General features: G+C 41.8%; 1 protein-coding gene across 6 annotated transcripts in view; it reads left to right on the top strand.

Moving 5' to 3' along the window:
* Positions 1 to 16,653, top strand: part of XRRA1 (X-ray radiation resistance associated 1) — a 147,039-nt gene that overhangs the window by 83,886 nt on the left and 46,500 nt on the right. For all 6 annotated transcript variants that reach the window (XM_033948378.1, XM_033948375.1, XM_033948377.1 and 3 more), the window contains one exon: positions 6,334 to 6,471. In XM_033948378.1, the coding sequence (XP_033804269.1) occupies positions 6,334 to 6,471 (138 nt within the window). The remainder of the gene's footprint in view (positions 1 to 6,333; positions 6,472 to 16,653) is intronic.

Raw genomic sequence — 16,653 nt, 5'->3', positions numbered from 1 at the left:
CCGCCGCTGCTCCTCTGCTGCCACTACTCGAACCCGGAAGCCTTCTTCCCGATGTCAATTCTGACGTCGGAGAGGACGTTCCAGGTTCGAGTAGTTTGCAGCAGAGGAGTAGCGGTGGTGGACCTAAATCGGGCCTGGAGGGAGGCTTTTGTTTTCCGCGGTAGGGGGGGGAGGAGGTAGGCAGGCAGGCAGGCAGGCTGGCTGGCTGGCTCTGGGGGAGGGAGGTAGGCAGGCAGGCTGGCTCTGGGGTAGGTAGACAGAAGGTTGGCTTTGGGGAGGTAGGCCGGCAGGCTTTTTGGGAGGGGGTGGGACAAAGGCTGGAAGGAGGGAGGAGGAGGGATGAAGGAAGGAGAGAAAACGGCAGAGAAGGGGGGGGTGGTAAATAGAAGAAAGACTAGAGAGATAAAGGCCTGGACCAAAGAGGAAAGACAGGAGGCAGAAGCAGGACTTTGGGAGGTGCAGACAGAGGGGGAGAGCCCTTGAGGAAGAGCAGAGAGAGACAAGATCATAACAGAGGAGGGAGAGAGAGAAAGGGAGACCTGGAACAAAGGTACAAAGGAGAATTGACACTGGATCTGGGGGCACTAAGGACATAGGAAGGAGGCACTGGGGGCAGTAAGGACATAGGAAGGAGGCGCTGGGGACACTAAGGACATAGGAAGGTACTGGGGGCACTAAGGACATAGGAAGGAAGGAGGGAGGGAATAGAAAGGGACAATTGTTGGGCCTGAGTGCAGAAAGAAATGAAAGATAGGATGCACAGTCAGAGGGAAACGCAACCAGAGACTCATGAAATCACCAGACAGCAAAGATAGGAAAAATGATTTTATTTTCAATTTAGTGATAAAAATGTGTCAGTTTTGATAATTTATATCTGCTGTCTATATTTTGCACTATATTTGTCTATTTTTCTAGGGCTACAGCGGGATTGGGGTGGGGCTAGGGCGGGATTGGGGTGGGGCTAGGGTGGGATTGGGGGCGGGACTGAATATTAATAGATGTCCTGTTTTGATGAAAAAAATAAATGGTCACGTTAAGGATAGTGGGAATCTTCATTTCAAGCTAGAAATGCTGGAAAATGCCACTAAGAAATGTAATCTTTGGATTATAAATTTCCCAAAAGTATTTCCTGTATCAGCACATGATATGTTTTAGAGGTATTTAACTGAGGTTTTGAAGGTGCCAGAAACTTCATACCCACCTCTCTCAAAAATCTATTACTTACCTAGTAGAGTTAAATCTCAAAATCCTAACCAGCAGAACTTGTCTGCTGATAGTTTGGATTTAACTAATCTCCTAGAGAGGTTGGATGCTGAGGTTCAGGTTACAGCTATGTTGCTGGTACAGTTTGCTATAGATTCAGATAGGGAATGGATGCTAAAACCTTTTTTCAAATATAAAGATGTTCCCTTTATGTCAAATGTTGTAAGAATGTGTCCTGATGTATCTCGTTCTACACAGAAGAGAAGGAAACAATTTCTTATTTTGAGACCCCCAGGCATTGCCGTTAGGTGCAACATTCGCCCTGAGATACCCCTGTAAATGTGTTATGGTATATAAACAATGTCGGTATGTGTTCTATGAGCCACAACAGCTATCTAGATTTATTTTTGCCAAAGGGTAGTGTGTAACTTTTTTTTTTTTTTTTAATTCTTTATTCATTTTAAAACTTTCATCAAGTGTACAAAAATTTATAATAAATAAAATAAATCTAATTAAAAATATAATCCTCCCCCTCCCACCCTCAAATCCCTCTACTTATTATATTTTCATATAATGGAAACCCACCCCCCACCCAACCCTAAATCTTACATAATTAATAGAAAAATATTAGAAAAATGGCATCAATCATGACAAAAGGACGTTAATGGCTCCCAAATTTTAATAAAATTTTTATAATTTCCATTCTGTACCGCTATTGATCTTTCCATTCTATATATGTGACATACTGAATTCCTCCAAAACTTAAAATTGAGCCTACTATGATCTTTCCAATTATTAGTAATATGTTGGATGGCACCTCCAGTCAAAATCAATAAAAGTTTGTTATTACATATTGATATCTGACTCGTTTTTCTCATAGACATACCAAAAAGCACAGTATCATAAGATAACGCTACATGGTTTTCCAATAAACAATTTACTTGATCCCAGATTGAGTTCCAAAAGGCTAAGATATGAGGACAATAGAACTAACATGTGAACCTGTTGCATCCAAGTATAATCTCAGTAAGGATATGTTCTAGAACCGTCTAGCTCAGTGGTCTCCAACTCAAACCCTTTCAGGGCCACATGTTGGATTTCTAGGTACTGAGAGGGCCTCAGAAAAAATAGTTTTTGTCTTATTAAAGAAATTACAATTTTCCATGAGGTAAAACTCTTTATAGATTATAAATTTTTCCTTTTGGCTAAGTCTTAATAATAATATTGTCATTTATAGCTAAAGAGACATATGATCAAGAAACTTTTATTTTACTTTTGTGATTATGATAAACGTACTGAGGGCCTCAAAATAGTACCTGGCGGGCCTCATGTGGCCCCTGGGTACGAGTTTGAGACCACTGGTCTAGCTCCATCTTATTTTCTTTGTTAAAGGATTTCCTGTTAATTATTTCAGTCTTATTGCAGCTCTGCCTTCACATATTAAGGACTAACTATACTTTGTGAATAATCATTTCTTTGCTTAATTTGGACAAGTCATTCCCCATCCCCAAAAAGTTCAAGACAGAAAAATCTGCAGACAAAGTCATGGCAACTGTCATCTGGGATGACGAAGGACTTTTGCTTTTGGAGTTCATGCCACACAAGACAACCATAACCGGGGAGAGTTCCGACAACACAATGATCGCTTTGCGGAAGTCAATCAAGGAGAAAAGACGAGGAAGACTCACAGCAAGCATGCTGCTTCTTCACAGCAATGCACCAGTGCTCATGTCATGACATGGGTTTCAGAACATGTCAGAACATGGGTTTCAGAAGCTGATCCATCCTGACCTGGCTCCCTCAGAATATTTCCTGTTTTGAGTTTTGAAGACATCTCTTCATGGAGAGCGGTTTTCAATTGATGAAGACGTCAAGGAAGTTGTGACATCCTGATCTGAAGGTCAAACAGAAGAATTTTTTTTTCAAAGGGGTTATAGTCATTGCAGGAAAAGTAGATGAAGTGTATGGAGCTATCAGGGGACTATACTGAAAAATAAAACAAAATTCTTTGAAAACTTCTGCCCTACTGAGGTAGATAAATTATTGAACGCCCCTGGTATTTGGTGGTTTAGCTATGTGAGCACCTGCACTGATTATTCCTGGCACCCCGCAGAGCTCCCGGGCTCCTCCCCATCTCCACTTCCAGAATGCCTTTCTCCTGTCCACTTTTGAAATGGTCTGTTAGCTCCAGTGTTCAGTCTCTCCTGCTTGCTTTAAACATTTTGAATATTGACCTTGGAGGCAAACATATAAGCTAGGGAGGGTAATTCTTCACCTGGGCACCTCCAGATGGGCAGTAAGGGGCTGATTCTATAACAAATCCTGTTATAGAATAATATCATAACCTGCTATCAGCATGCCTAATATTTAAGCGCCTGCAATTACATCACTACAGAGCTAGCTGAAGTACAGACTCATACACCTATGTTCCACAATTTACAAAAATGTGCTGTGTAAGTTAAATGGGTATTTGAAGAATAGAATAGCCTAGGCATCCCAATAGCTCTTACGTGGGAATAGGTGCTTATATGCACCTAAGGGCTAGTATTCTACACATTTACATACATGCATGCAAGGATATACCTAGGATATAGAGTTGTCCTTTATATGCAGAACTCAGATGTTACAGAAACAAAGGCAGGAGAGGGGAAATATGTTTAAAATTCTCTGTGACTTAACTGCACAGGAGGCGACTCTTTGAACTAATGAAAGGGGATGAAGAATGAAGATGAAAGGAGTAAACTGAGGAAATACGACTTCATAGAAAGGGTGGTGAATTCATGGAATGGAACTATATCTGAATCTAAGAAAGCTTAGGACAAGTACATAGGATCTGTACAGGAGAGAAAGGCATGGATGGGCAGACTGGAGAGGGCATATGGTCTTTATCTGCCTTCATTTTTCTGTTTCTATATCTACATTAGAGATTTCAAATGATTTTGTAATCCTGCAGAGAATTGGACTTATACCCTGGGATTCAATAAAATTTGCCCTAATTTGGGCATAGATCCCAGATCTGTATGTAAACTAATCTATAATAATAAAACCCTAGAGCGCGCATGCGCTGTTCAAACTTCGTGATTCCTGGCGCCTTGAGGTGTGCTTCTGTGCCAGTCCTCACGGCGCCTGCGCTAGCTGGAGGCGCGTGTGCCAGCGCCTCCTTCCTCCCGGCTCAACCGTCCTCCCAAGGAGAGAAGGACAAAAAAGTTTTGTCTCTACAGGGGGATTCGGCGCTCGCGATGGGCTGCATCTTCCTGCCTCGGCCTCTCAGCGAGCGCTGTGGCGCAACCAAGTCCGCCGCTTGGTAAACATAAATAAAAGGGCTTCGCCGCCATAACCAGGCTCCGTGTGGACAAATCAAGAGTTAACTTTGCCCAAGCGCCGCCCCCTGACGTCCCAGCCTAAAATGGCGGAGGGCTCGAGTCTTGCGGCGGTCAATCACCGAGCCGTCGATTTCTCGCCAGAGGGCGGGGTGACGCCAAAGGCAACGTCTGCTTGGGAGGAGACGGGAAGGCGGTCAAGGGCGGCGAGTGGCAGTGGACCGGGGGGAGGAAGTATCGCCAGCAGGTAGGCCAGGCTTGGGCGCAGGAGGGACGCAGGCAGGCTGGCTTCAGGGGAGGGGTGGGACAAATGCTAAAAGACAGTAAGGGGGACATAGGGAGGAAGGAAGGAGAGAGAGGCAAAGAAGGGGTGGGGGTTGTAAGCAGAAGAAACACAGAAAGGTCTGGACCAAAGGGGAAAGAGAGGAGGCAGATGCTGGACTTTGAGAGGTGCAGACAGTGGGGGGGGGGGGGGGAGACCCAGACAGACAGACAGACAGACAGACAGACAGCCAGCCAGACATCTCTAGCACCCGTTAATGTAACGGGCTTAATGACTAGTTAGTTAATAAGAACATAAGAATAGCCGTACTGGGTCAGACCAATGGTCCATCAAGTCCAGTATCCCATTCTCATGGTGGCCAATCCAGGTCACTAGTACCTGGCCAAAACCCAAGGAGTAGCAACATTCCAGCATCTTAAAGAATAGCAAGATTCCGGAATCCCAATGAGAGCAACATTCCAGAGCTGAGATTGTGATGTCATAATGCCTCATTCCACAGAGCCTCAGAGCCAACCTCAGCAGTGATGTCACAATGGCTTCAATGTCCTATACCCAAGGAGTAGCCACATTCCATGCTACCGATCCAGGCAGTGGCTTCCCCCATGTCTTTCTCAATAACAGACTATGGACTTTTCCTCTAGGAAATTGTCCAAACCTTTCTTAAAACCAGCTGCTCTAACCACTCTTACCACAAACTCTGGCAATGTGTTCCAGAGCTCAACTATTCTCTGAGTGAAAAAAAATTTCTTCCTATTGGTTTTAAAAGTATTTCCCTGTAACTTTGAGTGTCCCCTAGTCTTTGTAATTTTTGACAGACTGAAAAATCGATCCAATTGTCTTGTGTGTAACTCAAAAGGGGGCATGGCGGGTCAGGGCATTCCCCAAATTTAGGCGCAGTGTTATAGAATAAGGTCATTAGTTGTGCACCAGCATTTACATCAGGTTTCAGCAGACATAAGTCCTTGTAGCCAAAGTTGGGTGCAGGAATCCACGGTAAGTCCTGATTATAGCCAGGTTTGCCAGTGAAAATTTTTATTGTGTTTCTTGGGTTCTAGCTATCACAAAAATATAATATTAGCAATGAATTTTCCCTATAGTGCCTGGCCATGAATACCCTGAACCTAAATCTATCCTCCCCAGTGCTCGAAGAAACACATCTTCATCATTCCAAATTAACTTATCCCAGGGTATAATGATGCATGCTATTATTCCTTGTCTTTTTCTTTTGGAAACTTACCCCCACTCCCTTTTAATGAAGCCACACTGCCGAATTGCCCAAAGGAATTTAGCTCAGGCTTGATGAAAGGAGGGGTTAGTAATCTTACCGTCTTACTATCCCAGTTCAACCTTTCCTTGTTCATTGTCTCAGACTCAGTGTTTCTGTATTACGAGTCTATTTTTGCTCATAAGTTGGATATTGAGAGATCCCGCTGCGGATCTTTATCTGCCATCATTTACTATGTTATATGTTTGCTGTGTGATTAATTAGTTGTCCTTTTGATCTTTTTTTTTTTTAATTTTTTTCAGAAACCATCTTTTGTGGATAACAACGGTTCCTTTCTTGTTAATTTCATAACTGAAGCTAGAATTGCCTTGAAGCACTTAAGTCCTCCGATGGAACCTCCTTTTCCAAAACTGAACTTCCTCAGCTTGTCTGGTAACAAGGTTCGTCAGTAATTTGTAAAAGTTATAGATTGATGCTATCCTTGTTAGGTTCAAAAAACTTTTTAAAAGTATTTCTATACCAAAACAGGGAGCCAACCCTGATAACTGAAGTGGGAATTATAAAAACCCATTTTTAACCTGTTCAATGCAACTCCTGGGATAAAACGAAGAGCCAACGATGACCTACTTAAACTTGTAACTATGTCTGAACTGTATTAATAACTGCACTGATCTACTTGTACCCTATTGAATGTCCCTGTCAAAACTGTCCATTGTAACTTCCTGGGTAACTGACCCAACCTCTTGTAATGTAATCTGACCTTGAACTGAATAGGTAAAGACGGAATAGAAAACCTGATTAACATTAACATAACATCAGGAGGAAAAGAAAGGATAGCTCTGTTGTATTAGAGAATGACACGGGGAAAAAATTTGTCCCCGTCACTGCCCCGTCCCCGTGACCACCATCCCTGTCACTGCCCCATCCCTATCCCCGTAACCACTGTCCCCGCCCCGTCCACTCTCTCCTTCCTAGTGTGAGGGAACATGCGCGTTCACGGATTGCGCAGTCCAGAAGCCCCCTCCCACCCGATCGCCGTGTCCTGCCATCTTCCGCCCCTCTACCTCATTTTAGGTGCCGAGTCTGACTTTAATTCTTTTTCTCCCAGCCGCACTTTTTCGATAAGCCACGCGCGCAGCTGCTTGAGCTGTTGAATCTTCTCCTCTGACCCAAATTCCTGTTTCCGGTTGCGTCAGAGGAGCATGCGGCTGGGAGAAGAAGAATTAACGTTGGTCTCGGCACATAAGGTGAGGTGGATGGAGGGAGATGGCAGGACATGTGGCGATCGGGTGGGGATGCTGGACCGCGCGATCCGTGCTGACTTCACAGCGGAGACAAGACCATTCACCGCTCCACGGGGCGGTGAATGGCCTTGTCCCCCGTCCCCACAGCAACCACTAATTTTTCTCTCCCCATTTCAGCGGGTTACCCGCGGCTACCCGCGGGTAACAACCACCATGTCAATCTCTATGTTGTATTCACTCATTCCCAAATTCTAGTTGGCCATAGAGTTGCACACATAACAGATTTAATTAATTGGCATTAACAATGAGTAACTGGTGCTGATTTGCAGTTGTGTACGTATCAGACTTATGGTCCTATTCTATAAACAGTGCAACCGCTTTCTGTTGCGTGCTAATGCAAAAGGGTGTTAATGTGGGAGGGGCATGGGCATGTCGGCGGTATTCCAACTAGTTTGGAATTTACTATGTTTTTTATAGAAAAGTTCCAGTTAAGCATCCAACTACCGCGTTTAGGCTCACCATTTCTGCCAACCATAGACATGGAACAAATAGTCATGCCAAGTTTAGTGCGCAGCTGCAAACTTATGCTAGTACAGTCAAACCTCGGTTTGCGAGTGTTTTGCAAGACGAGCAAGGGATATGGGTTGGGCGGGGGGAGAGAGATGTATTAAGTCACTGAAGTTGAGTGCAACATAGGCCTGTTTTGGGGATGTGGAATGAATCATCCGAGTTTCCATTTCTTCCTTTGGGGAAACTCACTTTGATATACGAGCGCTTTGGATTACGAGCATGCTTGTGGAATGAATTATGCTCGCAAACCAAGGTACCACTGTATTTTGTAACTGATTTGGCGTACATTTCTACCATTATAAAATACTAGCACCTTATATCTGCCTTTTTTCTTTCCTCAGACTTTTCTGCTGCCTTTTTGTTGTTCCCTGTTCTCCATGTCATTCTTCCCTTTACATCTCTTTCGTTCTCCCTCTGCATCTGCCTCTTCTTCCAGTTCTTTGTTCTTATCCTTACTGTTCCCCAACTGTTTGCATCTTTTCCCTCTATGAATTTTCATGGGTTTCCCCATTCTGTATCTTTCATCCCCAGTTTCTCCATGTAGGTCTCCCAATTTTTTTTCTCTTTCCCACCTTTATTCCAATAAAACATGGCCCTAATTTAATATAAACATCTATACAATTGTCTGCCCAATATGCAGGCACACTTCTGGAGACTTTTTTGTTTTTTCATCCCTACTTTATGTTTTTTCCTAATATATGTTTTTTTTCCTTCACCATTAGAAAAATATGTAACTTTCCCCCCTTTCCCCCCTTATCATGTTTGTTTTTAATGTATTATTTAATTATTTAACAAATATTTGTTTTGTTGTTTTTAATGTTTTACTAATATGATTGAATGTTCTCTTATAATCTGTTTTTAAATGTACATCGCTTAGAATGTTTTAAATAGGCGATTCATCAAAAATAAAGTGAACTTGAACTTATTTCTGAGAGCAGACTTGGGGACTTTGAAAATTTGCCCATATGCACATAAATTAGCCCTGAAAATTTGTGTGTAAATGTAGCATTTAGATTCCCTGGGGAATTTTCAACTGAAATTTGAATGGATTGAGAGGCAGAATAATAAATAGAAGAAAACTTAGCATGAAAGAACAATATTGGAGATAAACATAGGGAAGGAAGTGAAGAAGACAGGAAGAGAGAAAAGAAGTGGCAAACGGAGAGGAAGCCTGGACAGTGAGCAAAGAGAATAGAGAAAAGAAGAACCAGTGGCTGGGACCAATATGATTAGAAAAATAAAATCACCAGACAAAGTTGGAAAGTATAATTTTTCATCTATTAAGTGGTTGGAATATTCAGATTTGGGACATGGCATCTGCTATCTTTATATTTTGAGCAATATAGGAGGAAACATCTCTTTTTATTTCTCTGGTGATATGCTTGGCTTCAGGTTAATTATTACCTACATATATGTCTACTTTAGTTTGTGAACACTTATTATATATTTAGAGATAATCTTTGAGGGCAATTCTACATCAAGTGCTTGTACATGTGGGAGGAGCATAGGTGAGACGTGGGCATATCATCCATCAATACATCCATCTCATAGAATATTATCAGAGGGTATGCATTGATTCATGGATCAGCATGCCCTCCTAAGCCTGCCATTGACTTGGCATAAATAGGCACACCATCTTTTTGGTGCACCAATGCAGATTTGTATTAGTATTCTGCAATAGTATCAGGGCGCTCTGATACCATTATCAAATTTGCACTTCCCACCCCCTCAGGCTGCCAAAAGAAGATACGAGTTTACAGAATTGCCATCTTTCTGCTCAGCATATGTTTACAAGGCCAAATATTCTCTCAGCATTTAGTGTTTTTAGGGATATGTTCAATCTTCCCAAAAGGTGCATTGATGTTCTAGGGTTCACTGTGTGACCAGTCAGGCACGGTGCCTCCCAAGGTCCCAGTTAGGTCAGGGGAAAAAGTAAAGGGAAAAACCCGGAAGGGAAATTCCAAGGTCCCTCCTGTTCCTGATTCTGATCATTTCTCCTTTGACCACCAGAGGGAGCCTGATATAGCTGGGAATGAGATAGATGAGCTGTACCCAAGCCACCACCAGGGGAGCCCAAGAACCTCCAGGTACACTGCTGACTCAGCCAGAGTAGAGCGGGGCCCTAGGGTATGTAAGCCAGCAGTGGAGATCAGACAGGCAGGCTGGCTAGGGAGGAAGTTCAAGCCTTGCCTCCCTGAGGAACCCCCTGGGCCAGGCAGGAGCAATGGACCCATGTCCATGGAGCTAACAGAGGCTGGACAAGCTGAGGACTTGCCTTTTCTGGATGTGGAGCCCATGGACTATCAAGAAAGTTGTGCAGTGGGTGAAACTGATTGTCCTGAGCCCATGCAGGTGGATCTCATCTCAAGCTACAAAGAGTGAATGCTTTGAATTGTATGCCTGTCTGGACTATTTTGATATTTTTTTTGAAAAGCTAGGAGTGTGAATTGGGGAGAGGTTTTGTGAACACCCTGGGTGGGATTTTGAAAGCCATTGCTGTGGCTTTGTTTTGGCAAAACCTGAAACACTCTCCTTACCTGGCATTAGGATAAGACTGCCAGAGGCTTTGCTTAATTTTTCTTTCTTTCCAATTACTGTGAAGGGTGGAAGCCAGTACCCTTAAAGCTAGCTGTGAAATTGAACAAGCTGCTTGGGAGCAGGCTTGTAGTAGCCCTACTGAGAGTTGAAGACTTTTGTGGCCAAGGTGAACTTTGCTTTTTGAGCTGTTTGAACTGCTGTTTCTTTTTTGGTATTTTTGTTGCTTAATTACTGTTTTGAATGCTGACCATTTTTCAGCTGTATGATGAACTACTTACCTGAATGCAAAGCATTAGTAAAACAGAACTATTTTGCTACAAACCTTAATTGTGGTGACTTTGTTTTATTTTTGAGTTCCTGCTTAATAACAGTCCAGTCCTGCAGGGTGACTCCAGGCCGGGTCACATGCTGGTGTACTATTTATGTGTAACCACTTGGAGTGCTGTAGAGCCCTGGTCCTGGGCTACAGTGTGGCTACAACTGCAATATTTTTGATGCTGTCTTTATTAGAAAAGTCCTTATTAGTGCCACTATGGAATGGTAGATTTATTCTATGGATTCTGAGTGACTTTCAGATGGTTCTATTAGTTCATAATATGCCTGCTACCGGAGAGGGTTTATATTGCTGTTATTTAGAGGCAACCTAAATCAGACATTGTTTTGTATGGTGAATTATATGGCAAAATGGCCTCTGCACTCATTTTTCCTTGAGAGAGACTTCTGTGGATGCATGGTTAAATGATTTAATGGATTAGAAACTGGTTGATGGACAGATGCCAGAGGGTGGTGGTTAATGGAAGTCGCTCGGAGGAAGGAAAGGTGAATAGTGGAGTCCCTCAGGGTTCGGTGCTGGGGCCGATCCTGTTCAATATGTTTGTGAGTGACATTGCTGAAGGGTTAGAAGGAAAAGTGTGCCTTTTTGCAGATGATATCAAGATTTGTAACAGAGTAGACACCGAAGAGGGAGTGGAAAATATGAAAAAGGATCTGCAAAAGTTAGAGGAATGGTCTAAAATCTGGCAACTAAAATTCAATGCAAAGAAATGCAGAGTAATGCATTTGGGGATTAATAATCGGAAGGAACCGTATATGCTGGGAGGAGAGAAGCTGATATGCACGGACGGAGAGAGGGACCTTGGGGTGATAGTGCCTGAAGATCTAAAGGCAGTGGCGTACCAAGGGGGGGTGGGAGGGCGGTCCGCCCTGGGTGCACGCTCCAAGGGGGTGCACAGCTGGCCGGATCCAGAACCTCCCGCACTGCTGCAAACGGCACCTCAGCGCAGCTGCCGTACTTAGAGCAGAGGCAGCAGCCACGCTGAAGTGAGTTTCTTCAATATTGGGGTGCTCGAGCACCCCTCCCCGAGTTGGCTCCTTGGCAGCAAATGACAGAGTGGAGGAAGAGCAACAGAAAATTCTGAGTGGACGGGGCTAGTGTGCCTGAGCATGAGTGACAGCTGTTGACATAGGAACTCTGCCTTCTGCTTTCCGGGAGACTGTGATGCTAGACCTGGGAAGAAATGACATCAAAACAGAGGGATGAGTTCAGGGGCTCTTCTTCGCCCGCGAACGTGGAGTGTTGCATGCCACATGGTTCCCAGGAAGCACGCCTGCGAGCCGGCACGACGCGAGTCACCGGAGCACAGGGGGTGGGCCCCGCATGCAAATTAAGTCATTTAAAGTGGCGGGTAGGCGCAGTGAGGCCAAATCGGCACTAAGTCTGTTACACAACTGTTCTCTCCCCTTATTCTGCCTCCCAGCGCTGGTAGGTGGGCACCTTCCCCTGAAAACTGCTGTCTACTGCCTCTGTTCCGGAAGCAGTAAGTGATGTGGGGAGGGGGGTTGGACCGGCAGCTGCAGTGTGGAGGGTGACAAAGGGGGTCAGGGTGGTATGGAATCATGGTGAAGGGTGACAAAGGGAGTCAGGGTGGTATGGAATCACGGTGAAGGGTGAGAAAGGGGGTCAGGGTGGTATGGAAGCGTGGTGGAGGGAGAGAAAGGGGCAGATGCTGATGGAATTGCAGGAAAGAGACATAAGGGGGAAGGATACTGCATGGAATTGGGTTGGAGGGAGAGAAAGGGGGCATATGCTGATGGAAGTGGGGGGAAGGGAGAGGAGAGAGTGAAATGCCAGACCATGTGGGTGTGGGAGAAGGAAGGGAAGAAGAGGAGAGGAGATATGCCAGACAATTGGAGGAGGGAAGGGAGGAAGATGGATGCCAGACTAATGGGGGTGAAGGGAGAAATGGAAGGGGGATGCATAAAGTTTCTAGAACGGGAATAGAAAGAGAGAAGATGCCATATAGAAGGGGCAGAGAGAGGATAGACAGTGGATGAAAGGAAGAGAGTGACAAAAAGATGAGGAAAGCAGAAACCAGAGAAGACAAGGTAGAAAAAAAAATTATATTTATTTATTTTTTGCTTTAGGTGAGATGCATCGCTGTTTCTGTGATGTTGCATTGTATGCAGAGTCCAGCTTCTTGGTGCTTCAGTTTAACCTTTGTCTACGTATTTTTATTCTATCTCCCCATTTACAAAACTGTAGAGCGTTTTTTAGCGTTGGCATCTGAGCTGTTACCACCGTGGCTAAAAAACACACTACAGTTTTGTAAAAGGGGGAGGAGTTAGTTTGTTTTATTTTTATTCATTTTTCATCTTACATCAAGTACACAATATTACATCAATTGAACTTATACACATCACTTGAATTTCTTTCTATTATCATTTTAAAAACATAAATTTACTCCCTCCACCACCCACCCTTCCCACAGATATTGTAATCAAAAATATCATATAAACATTACATTCATAATTATTGATTAAACCTTTAATATAAGTATTAGTTTGTGATTACATACTAGGCGAAGGTATTTTCTGTGTTCTGTGTGTTTGAAAAGGCATAGTTTTCTGTTAGGATTGACTGTGTAGGATTGATCTGTACTAGTCTGGCTTGTTTAGTTTTACAATGGGTTTATTGATGTACGCTCACTGCAGTATGTAAGATGCTGCCTTTTCCTAGATATTCATGTGTGACGTGTGGATTGTTATTAAAAATCATGTTTTTCATACAGATGGGGGGGGAGGAATGTAAAAAAATGATGGACCCTGGGTGTCACATATGCTAGGTACGCCACTGTCTAAAGGCAAAAAAACAGTGCGACAAGGTGGTGGCTGCTGCCAGAAGGATGCTGGACTGTATAAAGAGAGGCATAAAGAGTAGAAGAACGAAGGTGTTGATGCCCCTGTACAGGTCGTTGGTGAGGCCCCACTTGGAGTATTGTGTTCAGTTTTGGAGACTGTATCTGGCGAAGGACGTAAGAAGACTTGAGGCGGTCCAGAGGATGGCAATGAAAATGATAAGTTTGCGACAAAAGACGTATGAGGAGAGACTGGAAGCCCTGAATATGTATACCTTAGAGGAAAGGAGAGACAGGGGAGATATGATTCAGACAATCAAATACTTGAAAGGTATTAATGTAGAACAAAATATTTTCCAGAAAAAGGAAAATGGTAAAACCAGAGAACATAATTTGAGGTTGAGGGGTGGTAGATTCAAGAGCAACGTTAGGAAATTCTTCTTTACTGAGAGGGTGTTGGATGCCTGGAATGCACTCTCGAGAGAGGTGGTGGAGATGAAAACGTTGACGGAGTTCAAAAAAGTGTGGGATGAACACAGAGGATCTAGAATCAGAAAATAATAGTAAATATTGAAGAACTGAGGCCAGTACTAGGCAGACTTGCACGGTCTGTGTCTGTATATGGCCGTTTGGGGGAGGATGGGCTGGGGAGGGCTTCAGTGGCTGGGAAGGTGTAGATGGGCTGGAGTGAGCTTTGACAGAGACTTCAGTAGTTGAAACCTAAGAACAGTACAGGCAGAGCTTTGGATTCTTGCCCAAAAATAGCGAAGAAGGAAAAAAATTTAAATTGAATCAGGTTGGGCAGACTGGATGGACCATTTGGGTCTTTATCTCCCATCATCTACTATGTTATTAATGTAAGCAATTTACATTACATTAGTGTTTCTTATTCCGCCAGTACCTTGTAGTTCAAGGTAGATTACAAAAGGAAGAGATTCTGGTTATTTCCAGAAGATTACAAAGTTGTCAAAATTTTCATTTTTTTCTATTGGTTAGGCTGTTTTGTTTTCTCTTTGCAAGTCAAGCCACTGCCTCCTGTGTACTACAAAATAAGTTTGTCTTTTCACAATTTGTTCGCTATTTATGACATTTGCTACTTATATTTGGATATAAATGCATGGCATTCTGTATTTTAAAATCACTAGACCAATGACAAGATCTGGTGTGCGATTGTACTACCTCATTTCAGGGTGAACTGCCACTACTGACTGATCCACAAAATGTTTCCAAATTTCATGCCACTTTTACTAGTTGCGATACGTAGCAAGATACTTGCATATGTGCAAAAATGCTTGATGTGATATGACTTATAGTGCTGGAATGTTTTTGAATTGTTTTGATATTAACTTCCCCTGCTCTTGAAAGGTGTTTTTAAGGATCTGTAAATTGCAGTTTGCTTTTTCTTTGTTCTTTTTTTTTTTTTTTCATAATTCAAAAACAATTTCCTTTATTCAATTTTTTTTGTGCCTTATTACATACAAGAATGTATACATAGTAACAAACATAGTAAATGACAGCAGATAAATAGTGGTCCATCCAGTCTGCCCAACCATACAAGCTCCATAATAAATAATACATTTCTTGTTCTCCTTATGTTCATGTTTATGAATCTTTTGTATTGTTTTTTTGGTTTTTTTTTCCATTATTTTTTATTTTCAAATTTTACATAAAGTGTACAAAATATTAAAATACAATTGATAAATATATAGTATCACTTTTATATCTAATACATAATATATCTAAATTTAATTTTCCCCCTCACCCTCCCCCCACCCTTTTATTACTTTAATATAATATTTTAAATTTTACAGAAAGTATACAATATGTTAGAATACAATTGATGAATATTCAATAACATTTTTATATCTAATACATTATGTTCTAAATAAATTTTATCCCCTCTCCCTCCCCCCACCCTTCTATTACTTTACATTCATACATTACATATTGTATAATATATTATATCATATTATATAGAAATTATTTTCCTTACCCCCCCTCTATGTGTGCCATAAAAAAAAAAATCCTGAAAAGAAGAAAAGAAGAAGAAAAATCCTACTATTTATTCATTACAGTATTTTGTCAATGGCCCCCATATTTTTATAAATTTAGTATATGTCCCCCTTTGTATTGCTATTGTTCTTTCCATTTTAAATATATGACATATTGTATTCCACCAAAATGTATAATTTAGGTTGTTATAATTCTTCCAGTTGTTAGTTATATGCTGAATGGCAACCCCTGTCATAATTAATAAAAGCTTGTTATTTTCTGGTGAAATTTGACTTTTTTTTCTCATCATCATTCCAAATAATATTGTATCATATGATATTGCAATATGATTTTCCATCAATTTATTAATTTGTGGCCAAATTGAATTCCAAAAAGTTTTAATATAGGGACAATGATACAATAAATGATCTAATGTCCCTGGTTCTAGATTACAGTGCCAGCATTTATTGGACTTAGAACTGTCTAATTTTTGCAAACGTGTAGGGGTCCAAAAAGCTCTATGTAATAAAAAGAACCAAGTTTGTCTCATAGACGCTGACACTGTACATCCCATTCTCCAAGACCAAATTAGTGGCCATTGAGATGCATTAATTTGATGCTTAATCTCAATGCTCCAAATATCTCTTAGACCATTTTTTGGTTTTTTATTCAAGTATCCAGATATTAATTTATACCACAATGCGGCTTGATGTCCTAGGAAGTCTGCTTGAAAACATAAGAACTTTAAACTATATTGATTATTTAATGTTTTCCATTCAGGGAACCCAACCTGAATGGCCTGCTTCAATTGCAACCATTTAAAACTTTGTGTTTTATTAAGACCAAATCTATGTTGCAATTGTGAAAAATCCAGCAGTTTACCTTCTGAAATAACATCGTCTAAAGATCTAATGCCTGCAATAATCCAGTTCTTCCAAAGGATTTGAGCTCCGCCAATTTTGATCTTGGAGTTTATCCATATAGATTGATTAGTTGATTTGTTTATTGGGATAGGTGTTAATTTATCAATAAATCTCAACGTTTTCCAAGTATCTATTAATATTTTATTTTCTCTATATCTTCTAGGTATGTTAATACTTGGTAAATGAACTAAATTTAGGGGAAACATAAGGCGCCATTCTAA

This window comes from Geotrypetes seraphini, chromosome 6, assembly GCF_902459505.1.
Source record: "Geotrypetes seraphini chromosome 6, aGeoSer1.1, whole genome shotgun sequence".
Classification (NCBI taxonomy): domain Eukaryota; kingdom Metazoa; phylum Chordata; class Amphibia; order Gymnophiona; family Dermophiidae; genus Geotrypetes; species Geotrypetes seraphini.
The sequence above is the reverse complement of the archived record's forward strand: the minus strand, read 5'-3'. Positions and strand labels throughout refer to the sequence as shown.